At 50.6% G+C, this 27,472-nt stretch overlaps 1 protein-coding gene and 1 long non-coding RNA gene across 4 annotated transcripts in view; both read right to left on the reverse strand.

The window, feature by feature from the left end:
- Positions 1–3,391: 3,391 nt before the first annotated feature.
- LOC129399995 (uncharacterized) lies at positions 3,392–17,441 on the reverse strand. Of its 2 annotated transcripts, none has more exons than XR_008627333.1 (4): positions 14,050–17,441; positions 12,316–12,405; positions 8,011–8,177; positions 3,392–4,260 (listed from the first exon to the last, which is right to left on the reverse strand). It is a non-coding gene; the product is annotated as an uncharacterized LOC129399995 (long non-coding RNA). The 2 variants fall into 2 exon arrangements; XR_008627332.1 differs by having other exon boundaries at positions 12,316–13,860.
- Positions 17,442–19,639: 2,198 nt separating this feature from the next.
- ST3GAL5 (ST3 beta-galactoside alpha-2,3-sialyltransferase 5) overlaps positions 19,640–27,472 on the reverse strand; it is a 56,231-nt gene continuing 48,398 nt past the window's right edge. For both annotated transcript variants that reach the window (XM_055119748.1, XM_055119747.1), the window contains one exon: positions 19,640–26,920. In XM_055119748.1, coding sequence (XP_054975723.1) covers positions 26,672–26,920 — 249 coding nt within the window. In that variant the 3' untranslated portion in view covers positions 19,640–26,671. The remainder of the gene's footprint in view (positions 26,921–27,472) is intronic.

Genomic DNA, 27,472 nt, shown 5'->3' on the forward strand with positions numbered 1-27,472 from the left:
TTTCCTTTTGTTTTAAGGCTGAATAGTGTCACATTGTTTGTATATGCAACATTTTTCTAATTTATGTATTGGTTGACAGACACTTGGGTTGCTTCCACGGTTTAACTCCTATTCAGCTCTCTCTCTTTTCCACCGTGCTTTCAAATATTTTAAGCATAGTGAGAAGTTACTGATTATATGGTAGCCCTAGTGCTAAGTTTTGAGGTGCCTGCATCCTGCTTGCTAGGTGGCTCTGCCATTTTACGGCCCACAAATAACACACAAGGGCTCCAATTTCCCCACCTCCTCACCAGCCCTTGTTCTGTTTTTATGATAGTGGCCATCTGAATGGGCACGAGTGATACCTGATTAGACTGTTAATTTGCTTTTCCCTAATGACGCGTGATGCCAAGTGTCTTTTTGTGTTCTTATTGCCGACTCCTCTGGCTTGCCCATTATTTTTAAGGAGTGGATTTTCACCAGGGATTGATATTTCCAAGCAGCCAAATCCTGACAGACATTTGTAAAGCCTAGGGTTGGCTGCCCTCTTTGCTGTATCTTTGTTCTCTTGATTCTCCTTGTGGGGTCTGCTGTCCAGTAGGGTGCGGGGAGGGGCTCTTCAGTCCATTCTCTTAGGTGGGCAGCGACGCTCCCCGCTTGGCGGTCTATGTTGAGGATGGGTGTCCTGTACAATGGCACTGCGGGACACCTGAACTGCTCCTCTCTCAGGTAACACACAGTCACACTTCAGTCCCTATTTCATGCCTTGGAGCATCCTACTTTTAATTTTAATTTTTTTTTTTAATTAGTGAATTACCATGGGGTACAGTTACAAACTTATGAATTTGTGTTTGCATTACAGTCATACAATGATTGTTTACCCATCCCTCCACCAGTGCCTATTCTCCTCCACCAATGTTCCCAGCATCCCTCCCACCACCCCATCCCATCCTCCACCACCCCACCCTGCTTTGGCTTCAGGGCATTCTGTTTTATTCTCTCTCTTTTTGGGTGTGTGGTTTGCAATAGAGGTATTGAGCGGCCATCGTGTTCTGGCTATAGTCTACTTTTGGCACGCATCTTTCAAACCGAATGGGTCCTCCCAACATCCTTTACTTGGTGTTCCCTTCTCTATCTGTGCTGCCTTTTCCCTGAGCATGTGAGGCTGGTTTCCAAGCTGTGGGGCAGACCTCCTGGTCCTTATCTCTACTACTCTTGGGTGTTGGTCTCCCATTCTGTTACTCTACATTCCACAGATGAGTGCGATCTTTCTATGCTTGTTCCTCTCTTTCTGACTCATTTCACTTAACATGATACTTTCCATGTTGATCCACTTATAAGAGCATCCTACTTTTATTTTTCCCCATACGGCTTTCTTATTTGGTTTGCTCCAAATCCCAGGATGTGAATGAGGGCTCAGCAAACCATTTGCACTCCAGGTCCTGCCCTCCCAGGAGCTCAGCGGGGTGGCCGAGACCAGGTGAGGGCACCCTGCTTAGGGTTCGCTTCCCTGCCTGTAATAGGGACAATAGCACAGACTCCACGTCCGCTTCCTGGATGGCGCCTCTTGGGTGGCACCGTTCCTAGGAAGACTTGAGACCCTTCTGTCCTGATGTGGTGGACGGTGGGACAGGGCCACGTGGAGGGGCGCTCTGTGCTCGAGCTACCCACCCATGCCTTTCCACCCCTCAGCTGGGGACAGCCCAGCCACCATTAGGGCTGAGTCTGGCGCTCTCCCGGGCCAAGGAGGGAAGGTGGCAGGGCAGGCTGGGGACGAGGGCCTGAGAAGCTTCCCGCCTCTGCAGCGTTCCCGCAGAAGAGGGCCAGAAACTACCAACAACGCAAGATCCAGGCGCATGTTTCCCGAAGCGCGAGAAACCTATGTGGTGCCAGGATGGCGTGGGCAGGGCGGCACTAACGCATGGCTTAAAGGGTGTTGCTTGGGCCAGATAGACAACAGCAGGGGAGCTGCTTCCAGGCAGGTGTCAGCCCCGAGCACTGCCAGGCATGTGCCCCAAAGCCAGAAACCAGACCAAGCCAAACCAATAAAATGGGTTGACTTCATGGGCAGGTGGGCTCTCAAGTGGCAGAGCACAAGCTTCGTATGTCCCGGCTCTGGCAGGGGCTCCCGAACTGCCCGGGACCTGGGTACCACTTTGCTGGGGGTGGTCTCTACTGGGAGGAGTTACAGCACTCAAACCTGACACTTGTTCTTTCCAAGTGTCCGTCATGAGTCCCCTGGGGCCTTTGGGTGTCTCGGCCAGGGCAGAGGCTGCTGGTTAGTGACAGGGAGAGATGGGTCTGAGTTTCCACAGCAGCATTCCGAGGCTCTGATTTAGGAAAGGCTCAAGAATTTCTGCCCACGCCTCATGTCCTGGGCTGGTCCAACCCTGGGGCCTGGGGTTAGAAGTCAATGGGGAGGCTGGAGCACAGTGGGAAGGGCATTTGCCTTGCACACGGCCAACCCAGGTTCGATTCCCAGCATCCCATATCCAACTACCAGGAGTGATTCCTGACTGCAGAGCCAGGAGTAACCCTTGTGCATCGCTGGGTGTGACCCAGAAATAAAAAAAAAAGTCAGTGGTAAAATCTGCTGCATCCTTGGAAGATAGAATGTGGGAGATGTTTCAACAGAGCATTCACTGACTGTTATCACCTCAGGAAGGATGTGTCATTTCTCTGGCCTCCTTCACTTAATGGAAAAGTGAAAACTGACTGGGTCCTATTCCCTGTTGCCACTGGGACTCCATATGCCCTAAACCATCCTCAGTTCAATCTGCTTCCTCACAGGAAGAAAGAATGCAAAACAGATCATGGGCTTAGACACGAAACTGCAAAACTTGGAAAAGCATAGAAGACATCTCTGGGGTCTAGAGCTGGGCAAGATCCACAGGAAGATAATTGATAAAGCATATTTTATTAAAATGAAGAGCACTTTCATTTCAAAAGACTCTAAAGAACATCAAGGCAAATGATGCAAAACAGCATATCTGATAAAACTGCAAGGAGTTAGACATACACATAAGTGTGCTGTTACCTGGAACAATCTGAATAGATTCTAAATATTATACCACTATTGGCCTCCTGGTTTTGATACTATCTTTTGGAGATATAAATTGTTAGTATTGGGAAAGTCTGGTAAAGGGTAACTACCTTCCTCCCCACTCCTCCCCTCCCCTCCCCTCCCCTCCCTTCCCCCCTCCCCTGCCTTTCCCTTCTCTTCCCTCCTCTTCCCTTCTGTCCCCTTCCCCTCTGTTCTTCCTTCTCTCCCTCCCCTTCCCCTCCCCTCCCACTCTGTCTCCCCCCCCCCCCCCCCCCGCTCCTTCCCTCTCCTCTCCTCCCCTTCCTTCCTCTCCCCTCCCCTCCCCTCCCCTCCTTTTCCCTACCCTCCCTTCACTTCTCTGGGCTCAGATTCAAGACCTTATGACTGCAAGGCAGGCAGTCTGCCACTAAGCTATCCCCGGGCTCCCCCCACCCAAAAAAAATAAATTGGGGGTCACACTCAGTGGTGCTCAGGGACTGCTCTCAGCTCAGTACTGGGGATTGCTCCTAGTGGGCTCAAGGGACCGTGAGGTTGCAGGGACCGAGGCTGAGGCCTCGTACACGAGAAGCGTGTGCCCCAACCCTTTGGCTATCCAGTCCCCCAAATAAGATCTCAGGAGGGCTCCCAAGTGGAGCCCCGCTGGCAATTCCTGTCCAACCGGACCATCATTTCAGTGCAAGGGCCCGAGGGTGCCCAGCTACGCGGGTCCTGCAGTGCTGGGGTACCCGGCCCACCCAGACGGTGCTGGGGGCCTCCAGGGCTGCACCCCACCATGCTCGGGGACCACGTGTGCTGAGCACTAAACCCAGCATGCCAGGCTTGCTCCCTCACTGCCTCTGCCATCTCCCGTCTCCAAATAAGACAGTCAGGAGTCCCTTTAGGCACAGAAAAAAAATATGGGTTAGGAGTCATGTAGTCCAAAGGGTTTTTATATTGAACACCAAAGTCACCCCTTTCTTCTGGAGGGCGGGGGCACCCTGGACAGTGCTCAGGGTTACTTCCGCCCTCTGCGCTCAGGGATCACTCCAGGCGGGCTCCGGGATGCTCTCAAGATGATGACCTGGAGGGACAGAGGCTCGGAGAGTCCCTCCCCCAGCATGTCACAGAGTGGCGGACACCGCTGAAGCACCTGGAGCCTTGCCACGGCCGAGGCTCTACCTGGAGGCCTGAGGTTCTCCGGGGAGGCAGGAAGGTGACAGAGCCGCTGTGGTGTTCCTCAGTATCAGCCCAGGCGGCTCCTGTAAGCAAACACATGAATATTCATCAGTGGCTGCGGTGTGAGCGGCTGGAGGTGGTGTGCGAACGACCCACAATGGCCAAACCAGTCCTGTTGGGGGGTCAGCGTGGGCCCCACAGAAAGGTGCACGGACAGGCGGCCAGCGTGGTGCTTGGGGCTCGGGGTCTGTGCTCTGGGTGGCCAGAAGGCTGGCAGGGGGGCGGGGCTTGGGTCCACTGAGCCTCTGTGCTCAGTGAGTGGCCCCCCCCTCAGGGCCTGTGGCCAGTCCAGGCTGCCCATCGCTGCCCGTGGCCACCAGGCCCTGTGCGCAGCCTCGCGCAGACTTGCTGGCCCTGGTGGGTCACTCGCAGCCCCCCGCCCCCTCTGCCCGGCCCCGCTGCCCCCACCTGCAGCCCGGCCAGCAGGCTGAGGCCAAGCCGGTCAGCGAGTGTGAGGCTGGGGGAGTCCAGATGGGGTGCGGGCAGCTCCCCCCAGCCTCCGGGAGGCGGGAGGCGTCTGCACCAGCCCAAGAGGTGTGAAAGGAGCCCGCCGCGTGCTGGGCCGGGGAACAAGGGGTCACGCAGCGGCGGCCCCTCCCGGGTGGGGAGGCTGGGCGGCAGCCCGGCGGGCGGCGGGGAGGCGGTGGCGGCCAGGACGAGGGTGTGGCGCCCCCTGGCCCCGCAGGCGCCCCCCGCAGTCCCTGTGTGGGCTGCTTTGACTCGGAGCTCAGGCAAACCACGCCGCACTGGACGCCAGTCAAGCTTTTACAGGCCCTCAAATTGGGGCTGGAGCCGGAGAGGAAACACTAAAATCCTGTATACACAACTTCTGTCTGCGCCCGCCCGGGCTGGAGACGCGGCCGCCTCCGCCCCCCGCCCGCCGCGCAGGGGAGGGGCCGCCGGCGCCTGCGGAGCCCGGCCGCCCGGACCCCTGCCCAGGGCCAGCACCCACTGCAGGGAAGAGGCGGGCAGGGTGGGGGCGCCCCGGCCCGCTGCAGTGGGGGTGTGTGTGGGGGGTGTGCGTGTGCATGTATGTTTGTGCATGTGTGTGTGCATGTATGTTTGTGCATGTGTGTGTGCATGTATGTTTGTGCATGTGCGTGCACTGGGGGACTGAGGACTTGGGGTGTGTTTCAGTCCGACCAGCAGCGCGCTGAGGTCCTGCTGAGTCCCCTTTCATGCCTAAGAGAATGACTTATTCAAGGTCACCCAGTGCCACCTGGGCTAGGGGCGTGGGGAGGGCGTCAGCTCAGGGTGGGCACCCGCCGCTTACTGGAAGCACCTCCTGTGGGGTCCCTGCTTCTCTGTTCCCACCCAGCATATCCCCCCAAAGGCAGAGCTGTCTGTCAGCCCCCACACCAGCCACCCCTCAGGAACCCCAGCTCTCCTGGTGTTCATTTCCCCTGGACTCGGACCACCGCATCCAGGGGGTGCTGCTTTCCCTCCCGGGGTCTCTGGGAGGGACCCTGCAGGTGTGGCCCCTCTCCCCTGCAGAGCGGGGAGCCGAGCCTTCAGGACAGCACGGTGGTGATGGGTGGCTCAGTCGGGCCACTTGTGTGAGACCCGTGCCAGCGGCGAGGTGAGGGACGGGTAGCCTGGCATCTGCTGCCAGCTCAGAGATGAGGGGGCAGTCAGAGTGGAGCCTGCCATGCCCTGCTGTCACCCCTCCCTGCCTTCGAGATGCTTCCTCAGGCGCGCCCTGAGCCTGCCCTGCCCAAACCAGCCCCCTCCCAGACAACTCTCCCCAGGCTGGCCTCACGCGCCCACACAGCCCAGGGTCCCGGGGCCCGCAGGTGAAAATCAGAAACGGGGCCCAGGCAGGAGACACATCCGGGCCTCTGAGTGGACTGAATGGACCAGACAGTGTGTGCTGGACTCCTGCTGGCCCCCACTCTGCCTCGGACAACTCGGGCTGCTTCTAGAAGTGTGCACTTGCCCTGTGGGCCAGAGGGAGCTGTCATTCCTCCTCTGCCTCCCAGAAAACCTCTGAGGGTCCTGGTTCACAGGGAGAAGTAAGGCCTGCTCCACAGACACCCCGCCCCCCTTCCCTAGTGCACACACACACATACTCATACACTCACACACACTCACCCTCAAACACTCACCCTCACACACACACTCACACACACTCACCCTCTCACACACACTCACATATACTCACACACACACTCACCCTCAAACACACACTCACACACACTCACCCTCAAACACACACTCACACGCACATATGCACACACACTCACACACATACACGCTCACACACTCTCACACACACTCACACAGTCACACACTCACATACACTCACACACACTCACCCTCACACACATACACACACTCACACATACACTCACATGCATACATGCACACACACTCACACACATATACACTCACACACATACACAAACACACATACCCACACTCACACTCACACACTCACACACAGTTACACACTCACACACCACTCATACACACACTCACCCCCATACACACACTCACACACACATGCATATATGCACACACACTCTCACACACATTCACACATACTCACACACATACACACACTCACACACATACACATAAACACACTTACACACTCACACACTCACATACACTCACATACTCACACACGCATACATGCACACACATTCTCACACACTCACACACCACTCACACACACTCACCCTCATACACACACACTCACATGCATACATGCACACATACTCTCACACACATTCACACACACTCACACACACACATACACACAGACACACACACTCACACTCACACACTCACATATACTTACATACACACTCACCCTCACACACACGCATACATGCACACACACTCTCTCACACACTCACACACACATACACACATACACACACTCACACACACACGAGGGCCACAGGAGGAAACAAGGTGTGAAGGGGCCAGGTAGGAGTGGCTGGGAAACACAGGCCTGGCTGCTCCCAGGAAGACGCTTTCCTGAGAGCCCATGGGCCTGGCCCCACCCACTGGATCTGCAGCACCTCCCCTGGGGAGCTCAACACTTGGGGTCCCCACACACCAGTCCCAAGGGTCATAGAAGTCACAGCCCCTGGAGCTGTGTGTGCCAATCCGACATGGCAGTCCCAGGAGGCCCGTCTTCTCCCAAGGTGAGAGTGTCACCCTCACTCACTCCATATTAAGTGACAGGGACACTCTGGGAGAACCAGGGCTGGCTCGTTGAAGCAGGGTCACCGGACCCCTGACGTGGTGTGGGAGCTGGGCCTGTGAGCGTCACGGGGAGTCTCGGGCGGCTACAGGCCGATGGACTCCATGTACAGGTGGAGGCTGCCATGTGAGGCACCCCCGCGGTGGGTGCAAGACTGGGTGCAGGTGGTGGGTGTAGACCGAGGGTATAGACCAAGGGTGCAGACAGTGGGTGCAGGTGGTGGGTGCAGACTGAGGGTGCAGATTGCGTGCAGACAGTGGGTGCAGGTGGTGGGTGCAGACTGGGGGTGCAGACAGTGGGTGCAGGTGGTGGGTGCAGACTGAGGGTGCAGACTGGGGGTGCAGACAGTGGGTGCCCACGCATTAGCCACCCCAGGGGATTCCAAACACAAAGTGAGAATCTGTAGATGAGAGCCTTGGGGCAACCTGGCGGCATTAACTGACTAAGGGTTGATGAGACGCAGGGATTCAGGTACCTGGGCTGCTCCCAAGAACCGGGCCAGACCCCACAACCTGCTCCATACAGCCCAGAGTGCTGGTGGACCCCTCAGCCCACTCACCTGGCAGAGGCCGGCAGTCTGCGTGGCACGCTATCGCCCTCTGCTGGCCAGACTGGGCCTCGCTGGCTGCTCCTGCTTTTTCCAGGCACTGGCTTCTGTTCCGCAGCCCCAGATGAGGTAGGTGGGCTGGCCGCGAGTGCACGTTTCTGTTTTACAAGCTGGAAAAACTAGAGAAGCAAAGTTGCTCAGCGTCCCATAGCTGTGAAGTGGTCAAGTCAGATCCCTCCTGCCCACTTCATTTCACAAGTAGAACAGGAAGTAGCCCCGCTCTATTCCAGTAAAATCAAATCTGATGCAGCATCTCTGCCAGGGCTCAGGAGAAAGTGTACTCAGGCTTGCTTTAGGAGAGGCGAGTGGGGCCCTTCTTCCCGGAGCCTGTGCAAGATCCCAGGAGTGAGGGGGAGTAAGAGTGGAGTGTTAAGTGCTCAGTCGTGCCGCACAGCTGGGCTCGTGCCCACCCCCTGCCTGTACTCCACACAGCCCACGCTGAAGGCTTTCCCCTCCCTGCTGGGGACCACTCCCGGCTATTAAATTTTTCCTTTCCCCAAGCCCCAGCCTAATCCTCTGAAATTGCTCCAGATCCTGAAAATAGAGGCAGGAAAGATAGGATGCTTAAGAGAAGGAGACTATCAAGAATCAGGAGAAAATTGCCCTTCTCCACTCAGACTGAACCCCTTGTCTGTGGGGAAAATGCCCTTTCGTTGGAGTGACCCTCATGCCACTGGGCCTATAAGACTCAGATTGAACCATAAATTAAAAGTTTGTTGAAGGGACCTGGTGGATAGAACTGGCCATGGGGAGGCCAACTTCCCAATGAACTTAAAGAAAGTTGAAAAGAAATCATTTCCACAATCCAAAATTGCTGCCGGGCACCTGGCTGGACTCCACCATCTCAGGACAGACCTCACCGGGATATCTGCTGGAAATTTGGTTATGCGGATTTTGTGACTAAAACCTCCTGGCCTTCTCAGGGTTGGGATGGGCTACCTCCCCCCACATCCCTGCACTTCTAGAAGCCCGGTGGTCTTGTCCACACGCCAAGCTGCCCCCCAGTTTAAAAAGTTACTCCAGCTTTACCTTTCTGATGAAAATACTGAATGCCCTAAACAAACACGGTGACCTTTTAATACCTGTATTGCAAACTATAATGCACAAAAGGAGAGAGAGAGAGAGAGGAAAAATGCCTACCATAGAGGCAGGCTTGTGGCGGGGGGGGATGGTGGGAGGGAAATAGGAGACATTGGCGGTAGGAAATGTGCACTGGTGGAGGGGTGGTTGTTGGATTTTTGTATAACTGAAACCCACTCATGGCAGCTTTGTAATGGTCTATCTCATGAATAGTCAATCATTTTTTTTTTAAATCATGGAAAACTGGATCAGGGGCAAGATGCTCAGGGAGAATTGTGAGGCCAGTTCTCAGAGAGAAACAAGTCAAGTTGTTATCCAAGAACTAAAGGCCTTGGTGGGAGTGGGGGGTGGGGGCTGGGGTATGACTCAACAGTAGATTATCTGCTTTGTACGCATGAGACCGTCCCCATTTCCCCCAAACAAAATGGGGGTCTGGAGAGATACCACCGGGGCTGGGGTGCATGCCTTATCCCCGATTTTCTCCCCAGCACTCTCTGGTCCCCAGTCATCACTGTGTAGGGGCCTGGCTGGTTCCCAGCAGCACAGGCCTGAGAAGCACTGAGTCCTGGATGCTCGCATTTCAGGCTTAGTTGGCTGAGAATCAGTGGTGTGGGGGTCACACCACTGAGCACTCTGGGGACTCCCCATCACTGCCCACACCCCCGAAACAGCCAAAAGTTAAAGAGGAGATGTGCCTGGTGGGTTCTGAATACTTAGTCTTGAATCTTTCCTCCAGCCCAGTGCCTCCTCCCCCTCCGCCCCTGCTGCTTCCAGGGCCTCCTCCAGGCTGGGACAACTTACTTAGGGGTATGAAGGTGGCACGGGCCAAGAGAAGGCTCAGTGGCAGAAGGACCGGCCTTGCATATTGTAAGGCTGTGAGTTCCATCTCCACTGCCCTGCGTGTGCCAAGTGTGATCCTGGCAGGTCTACGATCCGTGATCTCTGATTTCAGGCTGCCCTGTGTGTGAGCGCCACAACTTACTGCAACAACCGAGATGGAGGAAGATGATAAGAAAAGTCAAGCCTTTCGGGTCACCAGGCTCCCCGTCAGAGTCACCTGGGCAGGGATGTGGAGATGGCTGCAGGTAGGAGGTCCACATGCAGGGAGACTGGGTTTACTTCCCAGCACCGTGTGGTCCCCTCACACCCTAAATGAAGATCCAGGTGGAATCCCTGAGCACTGCCAGGTGTGGTCCCCAAACAAAAATAAACAAAGCATAAGTCACCTCTTATGTTTGTCCCTGGAGGCCACTGGTACAATCTACACATCCAAGAACGGTCAGCCTGCTGCATAGGCTTACATAGACTTACTAGAACTTGGCCTTGTGATTTTATGTTGGAAGGGGAAAGAAAATTTGACTCCATTTGTGTGAATAGTAATGAGATTTTAAAGAAAACAGGTGCCTCCTTGTATTAATGCTTGTTTTTTTCCCTTAGGCTTTATAAGAATTTATTCCTTGGAGAATGGCTGCTTATAAGTTTGGCTTGCTAGGCAACCAAAGTACTTACGAAGGGTGATGTGATAGATTTAATTTACAAATGTGGTTCAAAGTGTTTAGGGCACTTAATTCATTAACTTTGCAAATGATTTTTAAGGGAAATTTCAAGTCTTTAAGTTGAGTTAATAGATCATTAATCTAGGAAAACTAAAGGTCACCGTTCTTATCTTGCCATACCTACAAACAGAATAACAAGATTTGTGAGCTGAAGAAAATAGCTTAAGGATAACGAGGTTATTCCTGTTTTCATGAAAGGAACATTCATTTAAAAATGAAGTGAGTCGTTCTTTCTGGACTTCCCTGCAACCTAGAGAAATCGTTAGAAGGGTCAGCTGCTCGCGCCCCTGGCGGGTTAGTCTCGGGGTCGTCATGGAGGCCTCACACCCTTCGGCTCACTGTGGCTTTGTTCGGGCAAGACTCGGGGGCAGCCCTCTGGGACGTGGTCCAGGTGGGCCTGGACAGGCCTGGACAGCAGAGCCAGCCCTACCAAGCACAGTGTTAGATGACGGGCCGGGCACCGGGTCCTGGGGTCTGCATTGAGGCTGGCAGTAGGCTGGCGCCCTCACCCGCACCCATCAGAGCTGTCAGCCAGCACCCCAGCCTGCCTGGGAACCCCAAAAGTGCCCAGCCAGGAGCCCCACAAGAGCAGCTCTGGAGCTTCCGACACAGACATTCTGATTTCAGCCAAGGCCTTGGGACCAGGGGTGGGTGATAGTCACAGGAGCTGTGCATGTTCTCCCCCAGAAAATTCAGGGTGGCTTGGCGAGTGAGTGAGAGATCATGGCTGCACTGAGCGGTAGGCAGTGACGGGTGCTAGGGGCTGTGGTGGAGTGCGTCCTCCTCATCTTAGTAATGGTTGCTTTGAGCAAGGTGGAAGGAGTGAGGTGCTGGCTTGCTGTCCCTGGGAGTTGATTGTGGGTGCTGTGGGTGCCGAGGAGCCCGGGGCGCTTCGCTAAGGCTTGTGTGCTTGTTTACCCAAACCTGAAACCCTGTTCCCTCCCTAGAATCTCTTGCCTTCAGGCAACAGTTGGAGATTAGACAGAGAAGAAGAGGCCTGGAGAGACCAGACAGGGGTTAAGGAGAGGGCCCCGCCTGTGGTCAGCCCTGATTCCCTGCTGGACACCAGCATCTCCTGAGTATCCCTGGGTATCACCCCTTGGGTGATCTGTGAAGCCCCCAGCACTGCAGGACCCAAGTAGAACCACACCCTCAGGACCTTCTATTAAACCGCAAGCTTTGGGGAAGCTGGCAGTGAGCCCGTCAGGGGAGGTGATAGGAGGTTTGTGGGGGAGGTAGTAATGGGTCTGTCAGGGGAGGTGGTGCTAGGCCTGTTGGGGGGTTGGTGGTAGGCCTGTTGGGGGATGATGGTAGGCCTGTTGGGGGATGGTGGTAGGCCTGTTGGGGGGAGATGGTTGTAGGCCCGTTGGGGGGATGGTGGTAGGCCTGTTGGGGGATGGTGGTAGGCCTGTTGGGGGATGGTGGTAGGGCTGTTGGGGGATGGTAGTAGGCCTGTTGGGGGGAGATGGTTGTAGGCCCAATGTGGGGGATGGTGGTAGGCCTGTTGGGGGATGGTGGTGGCCTTTCAGGAAAGACGCCTCTGGTAGAATCTCTGGTAGCAGCGGGGGCTCCTGGTAACACCATTCCGTTTTCCCTCGAGCAAGTACGGCTGTAACCTTACCTTCCTATTTCCTTCCAGCAGGAAGTCCAGCCCCTTCTGCTAACACTCGCAGGAAATCCCTCTGCTGGCACTGTTGCGGTGGTCTCCATGCTGTAGACGGGGCACAGGCAGACACAGAGCTCTTTCTCCTCTTTGCTTTCAAGCTTATTCTTGGTTTTGAAGACAGACAGACCCATCCTGTGCCACCAGCGCCAGGCCTGTCCTTGCTCACTGCTGCGCCATGCTCAGAGGGCTGCAGGGACCACATGGTACCCAGGCCCAGCCTCGGATGTCCTCCCACATCGCTGCCCAGCATGCTGTGACAAGGAGACCACCACACCCCTTGGGCCTGGTGAGAGTCTTGTCATAGTAAATAAAGCCCCAGGAGCAAACTCGCTAGATTATAGCTATGGTTATGCAACACTGCATTTGGTTCTCCAATGCTCACACCGGGCTGTGCTCAGGCCTTCTGTGCCCAAGGTCATTCCTGGCAGTGCCAGGAATAGAACCTGGGTTGACTGCTGTCCCTTCACCCTGTACTGTCTCTATGGTTTGACAGCCAGCAAGCGCCAGCCGGGGGCTAAGATCCCCTTGGCTGCTCAGGGGGCGTCTTCGGTAGGGGGAGGGGCCGCTTTCCCTCCAGGCTGCACGAGCCAGGCCTGTGGCTGAACAACCCGCTTTGCGGGCACCTAGTTTGCCATCTCTCCGTGGGCCTCACGGATACCAAGGGCCAAGCCTCTGCCGAGTCTCACCCCTGGTCTGGCTTGGGCGAGCAGGGCAGGGTTGCCTGACACAAGCGGCAGTGAGTCCCTGTGTGCCGCTCTCTACCCGGGGGCCTTTGCCGCTCCCCGTAAAGCGATGCCCAGCCTCTCCTGAGGAGGCGTCAGCTGTCCTGGGGGCAGGGGGGAGCCACTTTCCTCTGGGCCTTAGTTTTCCCATCTTCCAAGGCACGGGGATATTACGTGCCTTTACAGTGTTTAGTCTTTAGGGATGGTGTTTGCGAAGCACCCAGCAGAGCGCCTGGTAGGGATTTGTACAATCTCAGTCCGAGGTTCACAGCACACATTCCGTATAATCCTATAAACACCCTGCTTGACCTCCAACCTGCACCCTGAAAATAAGGCTCCCAGGGCCCCTTCACTCTGGGCCAGTGCTCCTCAGCTTTTCACACCTGCAACACCCTGTGCCCTGCCCCCTGCACACGGGCCCAGGCTCAGCACTCAGAGCCAACCAGTGGCTTCCAGCCTTCCTGGCTTGTCTGTGGGCCCACAGCAGTCTGCAAGAATCGAAGAATGCTGCACCGGGCCTCCCTGAGTTTGTAAATGTTGTTTTTTGTTTTTTTTTTTTTTGCTTTTTGGGTCACACCTGGTGATGCACAGGGGTTACTTCTGGCTCTGCACTCAGGAATTACTCCTGGCGGTGCTCAGGGGACCATATGGGATGCCAGAGAATCGAACCCGGGTTGGCTGCGTGCAAGGCAAATGCCCTACGTGCTGTGCTATCGCTCCAGCCCCTGTAAATGTTCTTTGTAGAGACTTTGTAGGAACTCCAGGCTGCTTCCTGTCCCTGGAAAGGAGGCAACAGAATTTGGACCCTTCAGGAACCTTTGCCTTTGCTTTCCCCCCTCCCTATTTCTGTCCCATCCCTATTGTCCACACTCCAAAGCCACCTTTTTCTTCTCTGACACGCAGGGTAAAGATGGCCCCGTGGATGTTTCCAAGGGCACATGGGGAGGTGCTGCTTGCATGGTCTCACCTGTGTCTGTCAGCTGCTGGCTCGAGAAGGCGACTCAGGGACACGCCTGCTTCTGCTCCAACACGGAAAGAGCTTGGATGTCGTTGCTCCCATTCTCACAAGAAAAGGGCTGGATCAACGGCCAGACTTAGGAGGCAGAAAGTCAGTAATTCTGTCACTCGACAGTTTCATCCAGAGTCTGAAATGAAGAGACTTTCACGAAACGGTCCCACAAGAGCAGAAAAGGTCTTTTCCTCAAGTTCCCATAAAATGTCACCATGCGGTTGTGTTGAAACTACAACTTCCCAATGTGAGCCTGGGGCTCTCAGGAGGTAGTGACGGTTAAGTGAGGGCCTGGTGGGGGGTGGGGGGCTGGTTCTGAGATGCTCAGTGTCCTGGTGAGAAGCGAGGAACCTTCTGCAGGCCAGGGGAGTGGCACCCTAGAACCAGCCCGCTACCACTTTTATCCTGAACCTTCCAGTTCTGTGGGAAAGTGGGTTTGTTGCTTAAACCACCCAGTCTGTGGGATTTTGTCAGAGTCCAGGAAAACGTGGTGCTCAGTCACATTCTGGGCAATAGGACAGCTCAGAAATGGAAACCAAGTCAACTTTGATTTCTGATGACAATGGAAGGAGCCAGGGAAGTGAGTGCTGGGCCATGGCTCCTTTCCCTGGGGGCAAAGCTCCTTTCTGCTGGTGACCCCTGCGCGGGCAGCTCTAAGCAGCCTCCCTGTGCGTCGGCCTTTGAGAATGGCTCTCCCTGACTGGGCTGTGGGACGCGCGAAGGACACGCTGTGGTGGCCAGGCACTGACAGAGCAGCTGCTGCAGCCGCCGAGGCCCAGTTGAGGTGCTGCTCGGCTCGGGGTCTCTCCAGGGGGATCTCTGCTGCCAGGAAGAGGCAGAAGTGGGAAGTCGTTTGATGTGGTGCTTTGGGGGGCACCCAATTCTTTCTCTGGTCTTATGGGGATTCCTGCAGGCAGCTGCCTTGGATGGAGAGATGTCACCTCTGCTGATGTCCGAGTGAGCTGCTGCGTGTTCTCTGCCTGGACGGCTGCCTGGTGCCTGTGCAGAAACCGTCCCCCCGGGGCTCTGATGGGCTCCTGCCTCTTGTGTGACATCAGCGTCGCTGCATCTTCACTTCTGGGAGGCTGTTAGAAGTGAAGTCTCGTAGGAAGGACAGCTGGAGCTGTCCACAGCTGGAGGTGGGTGTATAGCAGGGAAACCGGCTAGAGCTGGATGCGGAGGGCTGAGCACCCCGAGTATCTGAATCACCCCAACAGATGCACGTCCTGGGTTCTGAGGAGGACATGTATCTTCAGGGCCAAGAAAAAAAAACTGAATAGCATCTCTAAGTGCTTTAGTGAGATACACTTTCCATACCATTCAATTAATTCATTTAAGTGTACAATCCAGCGACTCTTGGAATATTCATAGGACCATGCAACCATTCATCAATACAATTATCAAACGTTTTCATGACTAAAACCCCCTTCAAACTCAGCACCCCTAAGCTATTCCTCCAGTCTCCCCACTATACTGAGTTATAAGCAGTATAAATCTATTATTGGTCTCAAATTTGTCTATTCTAGATATTTTGTATTATATAAACATAGTCCATTAAGACTGGCTTTCCCCCCAAATTTATCTATGTTAAATCAATACTTTGTTCTTTTTTTGGCTTAATAATATTTTACTTTATGGATATACCATAGGTTATTTATCTACTTGTCTATAGATAGGATTTGACTTCCATATTTATGAATAATGTTGCTATGAATATTCATGAACAAGCTTCCGAGTGGGAATGTTTTCCTTTCTCCTGAGTATTTACTTGGACTGGAATTGCCAGGTCGGGTTTGGGTTTTGTCTTTTATTCTATTGATACAGAATACTACAAAAATGAACACACACACACACACACACACACACACAGAGTCTATTTTCTGGTTTGGGTGTTTAGGGATAAGTCCTGGCTCTGTGCTCAGGGATCACTTTGGCTGTGCCCAGGGGACCATATATGATGCCAGAGATCAAACTATGGTCAGCTGCATGCAAAACAAACAACATATTCACTGTTCTATTTTTCTGACCCCTGCAAAACTGGATTTTTTTTTTTTTTTGCTTTTTGGGTCACACCCAGCAACGCACAGGGGTTACTCCTGGCTCTGCACTCAGGAATTACTCCTGGCAGTGCTCAGGAGACCATATGGGACGCTGGGACTCGAACCCGGGTTGGCTGTGTGCAAGGCAAACGCCCTACCCGCTATGCTATCACTCCAGCCCCCAAAACTGGATTCTTGAATGTTAAACCAACCATACAATCCTGGTATAACTCCTGATCAATAGGTACAGTTCTCTTTATATTTTGTTAAATAATCAGGATAGGATTTTATTAGGATTTTAAAAATTAATTTCATAACATATTTTGCTCTGTGGTTTTCTTGATTTGCACTGAGTAATACTGGCCTCAGAGTAAGCTGGGAAGTGTTCTCTTCTCTTGTATATTTTGGGAGAGTTTGTGAACAATTGATATTAATTCTTTAAATGCTTCATAGAATTTTCCAGAAGACATCTGCTCCTGGAAAGTTTATTAATGACTCATTTGGTCTCTTGTTAGAGGCCTACTCATATTGTAATACAAGTCATTTAAATTTTCTCATTTTTATTTTTCTGTATTTAAGTACCAATGTCTTTCCAGCAGATATACACTATTTGCTCCAGAAAAGAAAAACATAAATTGGGTTTCTTCCAGATGGTGGGCCTAGGAATAAGGGTCGTGGGTGGAGAGGAAGTAGCAGATGAGGGAACGGCATGTAGGAGATTTGCCACCTCCCCGCACGTCACTCTTCCACGAGGCAAAAGACACTTTTAGATGGAAATGATATTCCAGCGCGCGTGCCCACCTGGCCTGCCAGCAGTTTGGCGGAAACAAGTCCTGGCGCCTCGGGGATGCGGCTTATTGGCATGTGACACCCGGCAGTAGGTCTAGGAGTGCGCGTGCAGGCTGGCTGGGGGCCAGGCGGCGCCCCGCGGGAAGGGGCGCGGGGCTGAGAAGAGGACCCAGGGCGGGCAAGAGACCACGCGGGGAGGAGAGACGTGCGCTGCGTTGTCGGGCTCTGCAGGCTGTGCGCACCCCTCGTGGCCGCGGGATGTCGCTGTTGCACGCGGCTTCCGAGCTGTTTCTTTTTGGCCAAGAGAAATTGTGCTTGGGGCCCCGCCGATGCCCGCTTTGCCAGAAACCCAGAGCGGGACTGGGATTTCCCCACAGCAGATGGGAGGGTGGTGTCGCGGCAGAGTCAGGGCTTGCTACTGGCTTCCTAGGTCCTATCCAGCCTCTCCAGTCAGCCCAGAGAGATGGATCTAGGAGGACCTGGACACTTCCCAGTCTGGTCCTCCGGGGTCCCTTCTTTGCTTCTGGCCACGCCCCCTCCCCCCTGCCAGCCCCCATTCTTCTACAGTGATGAAGCCATAGTTATGCTTTTCAATGTAAGTCGGATCAATTCCATCCTTTAACACCATTAACGCTTTCTTAATGGTTCCAAAATGTTCTCCGTGCTGGTATTTATCTCCTTATCCCAGACAGCAGGGCGGACCTCACTCTAGACGGAGGTCCTCGAGCCCAAACATGTTTGGGGGTGGGGTTTGGTCTGATAATGCCTATGGCACTGTGTCACTGCCACAGTTTGCCTAGCCGGGAGTTCCCCCACACCTCCCACCACCCTACCAACCAACCCTTCGGTCTTGGGGTCTTTTTGCTAACATCTACTCATTGCTCTGAGAATGCACTGCCCTTTTGCACCACACACCCGCCCTGCATGGAAATGTGGGCAGAACATCAACTGTGTATGGTGTCTCACAAACGCAGTGAGAAGGGCATGGTCCATTCCAACAGTGAGCCAAACTCACAGAATCAAGTGTCCTGTTTAACACACACCGGTCGGTCTCACTTTCATAATCCAAGACCTGGTTTATTTCCGTGTTTGAAGAGAAGCGATCACTGACCCGGATTTCAGTCCGATGTTTAGGAAAACAGGGAAGGGTTCATGGAACAAATAGGTCTCAGAAGGGCCTTTGTCCTGGCCCGTCAGAATCCTTTCTGAGTTAGACCAATAGACTGCTGAGCCGGACACTGACGGCAATCAGTGATGGCAATGTAGAAGGGCCAACGGCAGACAAGCTGTCTCTGAGAATGTGGTACCTTTGCTTGTTGGCTTATAAAACCAACACTTCAAAACAGTTCCCTCTTCCAGGCCTGGAGTGATAGTACAGTGGGTAGGGTACTTGCCTTCTATACAGCTGACTGGTGTTCAAACCCAGGGATCCCATATGGCCCCCTGAGCCCTGCCAGGAATAGTTCCTGAATACAGAGCCTAGAGTAAGCCCTGAACACTGCCTGAAGTGATCTCTGAGCTCAGAGCAAGGAGGAAGTGAGCACCATCAGGTGTGTGCCCCTCCCTGGCCCCCCAAATTCCTCTTTCTCTTTCTCTCTCTCTCTTTTCATTTTTTGGCTTTTTGGGTCACACCCAGTGATGCACATGGGTTATTCCTGGCTCATGCACTCAGGAATTAACTCCTGGCCGTGCTCAGGGGACCATATGGGATGCTGGGAATCAAACCCGGGTTGGCCGCGTGCAAGGCAAATGCCCTACTAGCTGTGCTATCGCTCCAGCCCCAACCTCTTTGTCTTATAACAAAGCTACCTTGGTGGGTTTTAATGGAGATTTAAAATTTCCCCATTGCAAATGTCTACAGCTGTAGGACTACTTCAGGGTAAGTTTGTTCATCAAAGGAGGTATAATATCTATTCTTTCATCTCACTTCTTTCATAAACTTCAGAAAGTCTAAAGAAGGGAAGAGTTTGAAATAAGTTTTTTCTACTTCCCACTTCATAATTGAATGGCAATGCTTAGATTTTTATCTACCCAAGGAGCATCTAAAGCTGGACAATAAAAACTAGACATGCCCATGTTCCTGAATTCATTCTTACATCCAGCAAATAGGAACAGGGCAGTGGCTTTTGAATCTGGTGCCTTGTCCCTGGACAGACTCTAATCATCAGCCCCGTTGGGCTACCTGAAGAAGGATTCTTTCTAGTTGGAGGCAAGCTAAGTCAATGTTCCATACAGGATGTGAGCAGGAAGTGGAAATGGGTAGAGAGAACAGAGAGGGCAAGAACATCAGTACTGATTCTCCTGGGAGGACATCTGGGGAAGATTCTGGAAAGATTCTGAAGAAGTTACAGACTGATTTGGAAGTTGTCAAGGGAGCCCTTCTAAATATGATCTCCAACGCATTAGGATACGTAAGTGTGTATAAGCCAAGTCACTAGTGAGTAGATAAAGCCATGAAATTAGTATGGTGGTTACACTGTCCAAAGCAAAAGCCAGGGTATTTGACCTACTAATTGGACGATGCAGTGGGGATGAAGACTGCTCACCCCATGGAGATGTAGGGTGCCAGGCACAAACTAGGGCATGATGCTGACAGGAAAGGCTTGTTCGATGCAAGAGACTGACCAGATGGTTCTGTTGCTGGAAAACCGGATCAGGACCAAAGTTGTGAGTCCTGCCCGGGCTCCAGATTTTGCCACAGGAAAGAATTCAAGACTGAGTTATAGAGAGAAAACATAGTTTATTCAGGTAAAAATATACTACTTAGGAATCAGAGTATGGGTACAGAGACAGTAGCATTGTTTCTGTTGGATTCTTAGGTCAGGGGCCACAGAGATAGTACACAGGTAAGGTGCTTGCCTGCGGGCAGCCAGACTGAGTTTGATCTCTGGCACCCCAAATGGTCCCCAGAGCACAGCCAAGAGTGATTATGAGTGCAGAGCCAGGAGTAACCCCTGAACATCACCCAGTGTGCCTCCCTGCTCAACCCCTGAAGGATAAACCAACCAACAAAAACAAATTTTTGGATCATATGAGTACAGCAAAATTAGGAGTGGAATATATATGAAATTTCAGAGGACAGGGAGGGTTTGGGGGTGGCGATTTCTTGAAGTCAAAGTGTGAAGCAGTTTCTAATCATATTTGGTCACTTCGAGGTATTATTATGGCAATTGACAGCTTTGATGGCAAGAGTGTGACTTTTATAATGTTAATGAATGGGATGATCAGTCACCACCACCATGGTCTTTTCATTCCCTGTTGCTGTCCAGTATCTGTAGCTCATTAACCTCTCAGGCACAGGCATACCAGGCCTCCGGGCTTTGTGTGTGGGGCCTGCAAGAACAATCTAATCAAAGATGGACTTGATCAAAGGTGGAAAGTGGGGATGATTGATGTTGACAAATCTTAAGACAGGCAGAAAGTTACCCATCCCTGTATAGGCATAGAGATGTTTGCTTACGGGAATAACAGGGTCTTGTCCTTGTTAAGCTTTGCAGTGTTGGTTGTCACGAGGGAATATTCTCCTAACAGAGGCAAAGTCTTATGACTCCATCCCCTTCTAGACCAACTGTATATCACATTTGCACTGACCAATGTCCTGTCTTGTTCCCCTGTCAGTCTTTCATGTGACAAGTCGGCAGCCCTGTTGGGAGAGTGGGGAAGGTTAGCAAGAAGACAGAGGGTCTGTCCCTTCTGACCTCTCCTTGCTTTACTCTGGGATCACTGCACAAGAGTGCTCTTAGTCTAGTTCAAATTTACATAGGATAGTAACATCAATGAGCGATAGGCAAAAAGATGCCATCACTGGGATATTTTACTCAACCTTTAGTTTCTGGACAAGATTCTTGGTTGAAATGACAACCTACATTTGCTTATTTGGTGATGGTGGTCGTGATGGTGGAGTGTCTGTATGTGTGTTTGTGTGAGTGCATGAAGTTCACTCACTGCTCATACATGATTAACACAACGGAAGGGCAAGAAGCTCCAGAACAAAATCTCATTGTTAGAGGGCTTTTTGTCCTGTTATTTTAGATATTATTTTTAAATATTGCACAACTCAAAATGATCTACTAATTCCCATCTTAGAAAATATTTATCCAGTAAATTACAGCGAAAAAGCAAGCAGGCAAGTATGTGAAGCAACAGTGTATTACCTTAGTTTTCAAATTCCATACAATGAACTCACTGTAGCTGTCTTGAACCTACTTTTGCATTTGACGACGTAATCAGCCTTGCCTGTCCCTCACTGCACTCTTTGTTTCATTCCTATTACTGCCTGGTAAGTTGGCGTGACCTTTCATCATTAGTGAATTCATCATCATTAGTGTATTTCTCTGGGAACTGATTCTCTCTGATAAGTGAAAAAACATAAGCCAAGTCACAGAGGAAAGTGTGAAAAATATCTTGCTCTTTCAGATATTCATTTTCATGTGCAATCAGCTACTGTGAAGCGTCTACTGAGGTTTCCTGATTGTTTAATTTTTAGAACATTCCACTGGTCACATTACACAAAGGCCATAAAGGCTGTGTCTGCCAAACCATAGACGACAACCTGACACCCACATGAAACTCAACACCTCCCGTTTTCCAGACAGAAGAGAATCTAGAAGCTTGTCTTCTTTCCGATGTGTTTTTATTGACACAGCACATGGGGAAAATCTGTTTTTAAAAAAGTTACAACAGAATTTCAAAGCATACCACATATTCTTGTGGCACCACCGCCTGCCAATATGCTTTTCTTCTCTGCCAATGGTTGACATTTAATATTGGGAATTAATCAAATCAAATCATTCTGATAATAAATGTTCAATTGATCAAGGTTGCTGCCATTTCCATTTGAGAAAATTACCTTGTGTGCAATAACATTTGTGTGGTAGGTTTAACGAGTAGTTCTCCTTCCCCATTTACTTCAGTCCAATATTGAGTATAGGCAGCCAGTCAATCTAGATAAATCCCTTGTTTCTGAGAAGATAAACGGTCTCAATGGTCTAAAATGGCTGTGGGGAGTAAGAAAGGTGAGAGGAAAGATGAAGAAGGTTGAGAGGAAAGATGGAGAAGGTTGGTGAGGGGTTCTCAGTCCCCATAAAAGGAGACACATTTCGTGGGGTACACCATATTCTGGGATGTGCTTCCTTTTGGTGGTGCGCTTATACGGAGCCAAGAGCGTGTGGTGGAGGGGATGGTGTGTGGGAAGAGAGCTTGGTCCCATGGTCAGCAAACAGGGGAGCATTTTATTCCACAGGTGAATGACGAAAGGCCCAAAGGACACACCTCTCATCCTCGGAAACTCATACTGTCGGACAAAAGACTATTCAAAAGGCAAGTTCTATGAATCACAGAAACTCCTTTTTTTTTTTCTTTCCAGTGGACTTGATGACTCAAATACCCCAAAGAAGGATGAGAGAAACAGCTATACCTATAAACCTCATAAAAAGGGGAATTACCATTTCTTAATCTTCCAACAATGCGGGTCTAAGAGATTCTTCTGATACAGGATAAGGTCAATTCTAAAATCTTTTTGGGTCTCAAGTCCTAAAGTGATGGGGTTGGGAAGGAGATAAAGAAAAGTTGTTCTTGATTTTAAAAAATTTTATTAAGGGCCTAGGGAGATAGTACAAAGTAAGGGGCACATGTATTGAATGAGTGGGACTGTGGTTTGACCCCTGACACCACTGGATATGGTTCCCTCAGCACCCCACACACATACCAAAAGAAAAAAGAAAAATGCTGGTGTGACTTATTTTTGTTTTGCCATTTTTAGAAGTTATTTTTAATTGAGGTAATATGTGTTTACTGAGTATAAATATGTAACTAAGGGATTCAATGGTACCGTTCCACACCCCCTTCCAAGGTATCAATCTCCCTTCACCACAGTCCCCGGGACCCCTTTATCCCACAGACACCTCCACCCTCACCACCAAACACAACTTGCTGTAACCTCAGTTCTGTGATCAGATTCTAAGGGTTTGCCTCCCTTCAGCACTGGCTATTTCTTTGCTTTCTTTTTTGAGGGTAACCCATATGAGGGAGATCACCTGGTATTTGTTTTTCTCCTTCTGACTTTTTTCTCTTAGTACAACCCCCTCAAATTCCACTCACGTGTGGGAGTAAAAGGCAAGATTTCATCTTTCCTAATGGCCAAGGAACAGTTCACTGTGAAACTAGACAACATCTTCTATATCCACTCATCTGTCATCAGGCATTTGGTGGTTTTGGTATCTCATAAACTATTTGTAAATATTACTGTAATGAACATAGGCGTGCATGCAAATTTTAAAAATTGGTCTTTTGGTTAGTGGGATGGATACCTAGGGGTAGAATACCTAGATCATATGGTAGCTCTAGTTAATTATTATTATTATTATTATTTTCAAAATCTCCATAATTTTTTTCCATAGAGGTTGGAAAAAAGGATCCATTTATATTCCCAGCAATAAAGAATGAGAGCGAGTTCTTCTTCACACTCCTGCCAACCAATCATTTCTGACCCTTTTGATAAAGGTCATTCTCACAGGTGTGAGGTAGCATCTCAATGGCACATTGATTTTTGTGTCCATGAGGACCAGTGACAATGAGCTCATCATGGGCCTGTAGGCCATCTGCATGTGGTCTTAGGGGAAAGCATCTGTCTCACACTTCTCCGGCATTTCCATGGGGTAGTTTGTTCTGTTGTCCTCAAGTTCATTATAGGTAGATCTTGGATTGTAGCCCTTTGTCAGATGTGTGATGTGCAAATAATCTGTAATTCAGAAGGATTTTTTTAGTGATTGCCCCTTTTGCTGTAAAGATTGAAGTTCCATGGGTTCCAGTTGATTTTGCTCGTTTTCTTTGCTGATGGAGTCAATTCCCTGAAGACAAACATTGAAACCAACATTGGAATATTTGGCCTGTGCTCTTTGCTGTATTTTATGGTCCCGAAGCTCCCGTCCAAGCCTTTTGATTCATTCTGAGTGAACTTTGGTGTCTCGAGTGAGAGTAAACAAACCAGTGTGGCTCTCTCTTCAGTCCCAACATCATTTGGTGTCTGGCAAGATGTTCCCTTCTTCCCTTCTGCTCCTCTTTTGACTGCTTACTTTAAGTGATGGGTCCAACAAATAATGAGATCCTTCAAATCCATTGAAAACAGACACACTTCAGCTAATTAATGCGTTATTACACATTCATGGGAAATGAAATGAAAACAGCATGACACAGAGGAGTAGGGTAGAAGGTAATGCAACACCTAGAACCTAAGAGGTCATTTAGAATATCCCGATTTTAGCTCTGAAAATACGCAGGTGATAAGGACATAAGTCACTATAGTTCCTGTTATTCTATGGCCAGCCTGAGTTTATGGAAAGAATAAGCTCGCTGCCAGGAAAACAAATAAAAACCCAACTAAAATTTTCAGTGGCTCAGAGTTCCAGGAAGGAGCATGTCAGATACAGAGTACAGGTACATTGTCCTAAGTCACCTCAAAACTAGTCATTCCATCCATTTTGGAGGGAGGTTGTGCATGCCTATAAAACTAGGCCAAGCTGGAGGAGGGCTGATGAGCCCTCAGCTTCTGAACTCAGTCAGGCCACCCTGGTGCGCCTAGAAGATTTTCTAGAAAAGCTGCTGAGGTTGGGAGTGGGGTCTAGGAACAATCCTGAAGCAGAGAAGGAAATTTCAAAAAATGTTAAGTGCTAAAAGCTCTTTAACATTGTCTCTGGTCAACTCTGACTGGCAGGGGGACTCCATAAAAGGTCTCTGAAAAACATGACTGATGGGGTTGGAGAAATAGTTAAGTGGCTACTTAGCCACTTACTTACTTAAGTCTCTTGCCTTGCATGTGGCCAACTGGGTTCAAACCCCGTTACCCCATATGGTCCCCCAAGCCCTGCCAGGAGTGATCCCTGAGTGAGAACCAGGAGTAACCCCCGGGCACTGCTGAGTGTGGCCCCAAACCCCCAAAATAAGTTAATTAAATAAATTGTAGAATATCCTATTAAAAAGGAAAAAAAAACATACACCTTTTATTCACTTAAGGCAAAGCTTCTTAAATCTTTTCTACTTGTGATTCCTTTTGCCAGAGAAATTTTCTGGCATGGCCCTAGGCATAAGAACTAAATCAAACACTGACTAATAATAAATAATAAATTTATTTTAAAACAAATTTTCATGACCTTCACATTCAGTTATGTGACTCCATATGGGTCCAGGACCCATAGTTTAAGATGCTAGGATTAGGATACTTACTACCTGCCAGTGAATAAAAGTCAAGAGGCCTGGACAGAACACGCACTAAGGTCATACAGAGGACAAGGGAGAGAGATGGGATCAGGCCAGCATTTTTCGAAGCACCAGGCTCCGTACATCCCACAGCTTTGAGAGGCTCAGGTGACAGGGACAGAAAATGTCCCCATGGGCGGACAGGTCTTGTCCTACTTTGAAAAAATAAGAGGCAGAAAGCATCTAGACAAAAGAGACTCAATCTCCATCTCCAGCAGAAATGCCAACTCCGAGAAAGACAGCTAACAAACTGAAAGCCTTAGCTTCTGTCTCCTATGAAACCAAGAACCTGAGCCCCTTTATCCACATTAAAACTAATTATCCACACTGAGAGCCACGGCTCACCTTATCTTCGGGCTAGGACCTCTCTGCCCCCACCACCCACCATGACACTCAGCAGCTGGAGAGGCAAGGGTGTCTGGGAAAAGGATGGAGGCCCAATTCTAGGAAAAGGGGGTGAGTTTCGCATAACCCAGCCCTTGACTCCATTATACGGACTCAATTATTGGGGAGTTGGTGCGTCAAACCAACTAAATGCTTAATAATGCTTAGTAACAGTCTTATTAATAATAACTTAATAATGGTCTTAAATGCTCTGAATATACCCTGGAGATGGCACTGAGATATACAGTACAGGCCTGCTGGTCCTGCCTGAGCCACAGGGCAGCCATGGACCACCCATCTGAGTCCCAATATTCAAATTTTCATCAAAGTGGTAAGACTATGAAAGCATATTCTCTCTCTCTCTCTCTCTCTCTCTCTCTCTCTCTCTCTCTCTCTCTCTCTCTCTCTCTGTCTCTGTCTCTGTCTCTCTCTCTCTCTCATTGCCAGAGATCCAACTGGCAACTGGGCTTCACACATACAAGCCACGTCCTTGGCCCAAGTGCATTCTCTCTAAACAAAGAGTTTTCAAAAGCAACATGCAAGTATCCACAGAGACACTGAAGACATGAGACCAGAGAAACGCTATTCTCCTATATGGGCTGCAGTCTTCCCCAGGGGCCAAAGAGGCCGCAGAGAGGGGCAGTAGACTTCTCTGAGCAGCCTTGCTCGAGGTGCCGGCTCAATACCGCTGGCTTAGCTACGGGGAAGCCATCTCACTGCCCCCAGTGTAGGAACACAGAAGTCCAGCCAGGCCCTCTGGACCAACCTGCTTCTCCTTCCACTTAACTCCTCGCCATCCTATGCACAGCAGACAAAGACAAGAGTCTTCACAAATAAAAGAACTTGTTTAAAATGTCATAAAACGCCATCAGATGTCATTCTCTTTGAAAAGTCTTTCCCAGCCAATCTGGAAGGTCAGCTTACAAAATTTTGTGCAAAAACACTGGTTTCAAGGAAGTAGGGCCAATAAAAAAAAGAGTGGGATGAATAAAATTGTTTCTTGTTCGGAGGTTTTTAAACACAAAGTTAAAAACCACAGCTGCATGTCCAAGAATGGAGCAGGAAGAGCGCAGGGAGAAGGTGAGGAAAGGCCTTCCCTCCGGCCAGGTTCCTGCTCAGAATTCACAGTGGATGCCCCCGCTCAGGTCCTTCACCACGCCCTCCTTCACCAGTCGCAGCAAGAACTGGGTCTCCGTGGTCACATTATGCATGGTCTGGAAGTTCATGGCGGCCATGCACTGAGTGTCAAAATAGTGCAAAGAGGTTTTGGGTTGGTTGAGGTCGTAGCCAAAGCCCGCCAAGCTGACTTCATCACACAGGTGTGTGGCCAAGATCACGGCAATGACACCAATTGTGGGGACATTCTGAAAAATAAAGGATACACGAAAATTCTTATCATTCACGATTTTTCTAAGGACGAGGTATGCTATGAGAAGTAATAAATAAACACTGCCCTGGGTGTGTCAGCTTTTATTCATCGGATGATTTTATGGGTGCCAGAGTTCTTAGGTCAGAGCAACCAATCAAATCGGGCCCTAAACTGTGGTCAACAGAATAAATGTTTTTTGTTTGCTTACCCTATTTTTTTTTAAAAACGCTCTGGGCTATGCCGGGCAGTTCTCAGGACTCACTCCTGGCCCCACATTCAGGGATCCATCCTGGTTGCTATCGGGTACTGGGACAGAACTGAGGCTGGTTGTGTGTAAGGCAAGACCCTATCCGCTGAACCATCTCTCCAGATCCTGGTGTGAATGTTTTTGTTTTTTTTTGGCTTTTTGGGTCATACCTGGTGATGCACAGAGGTCACTCCTGGCTCTGCACTCAGGAATTACCCCTGGGGACCATATGGGATGCTGGGAATCGAACCCGGGTCAGCTGCATGCAAGGCAAAGCCCTACCCGCTATGCTATTGCTCC

This window comes from Sorex araneus, chromosome X (genome assembly GCF_027595985.1).
Source record: "Sorex araneus isolate mSorAra2 chromosome X, mSorAra2.pri, whole genome shotgun sequence".
NCBI classification, from domain to species: Eukaryota; Metazoa; Chordata; class Mammalia; order Eulipotyphla; family Soricidae; genus Sorex; species Sorex araneus.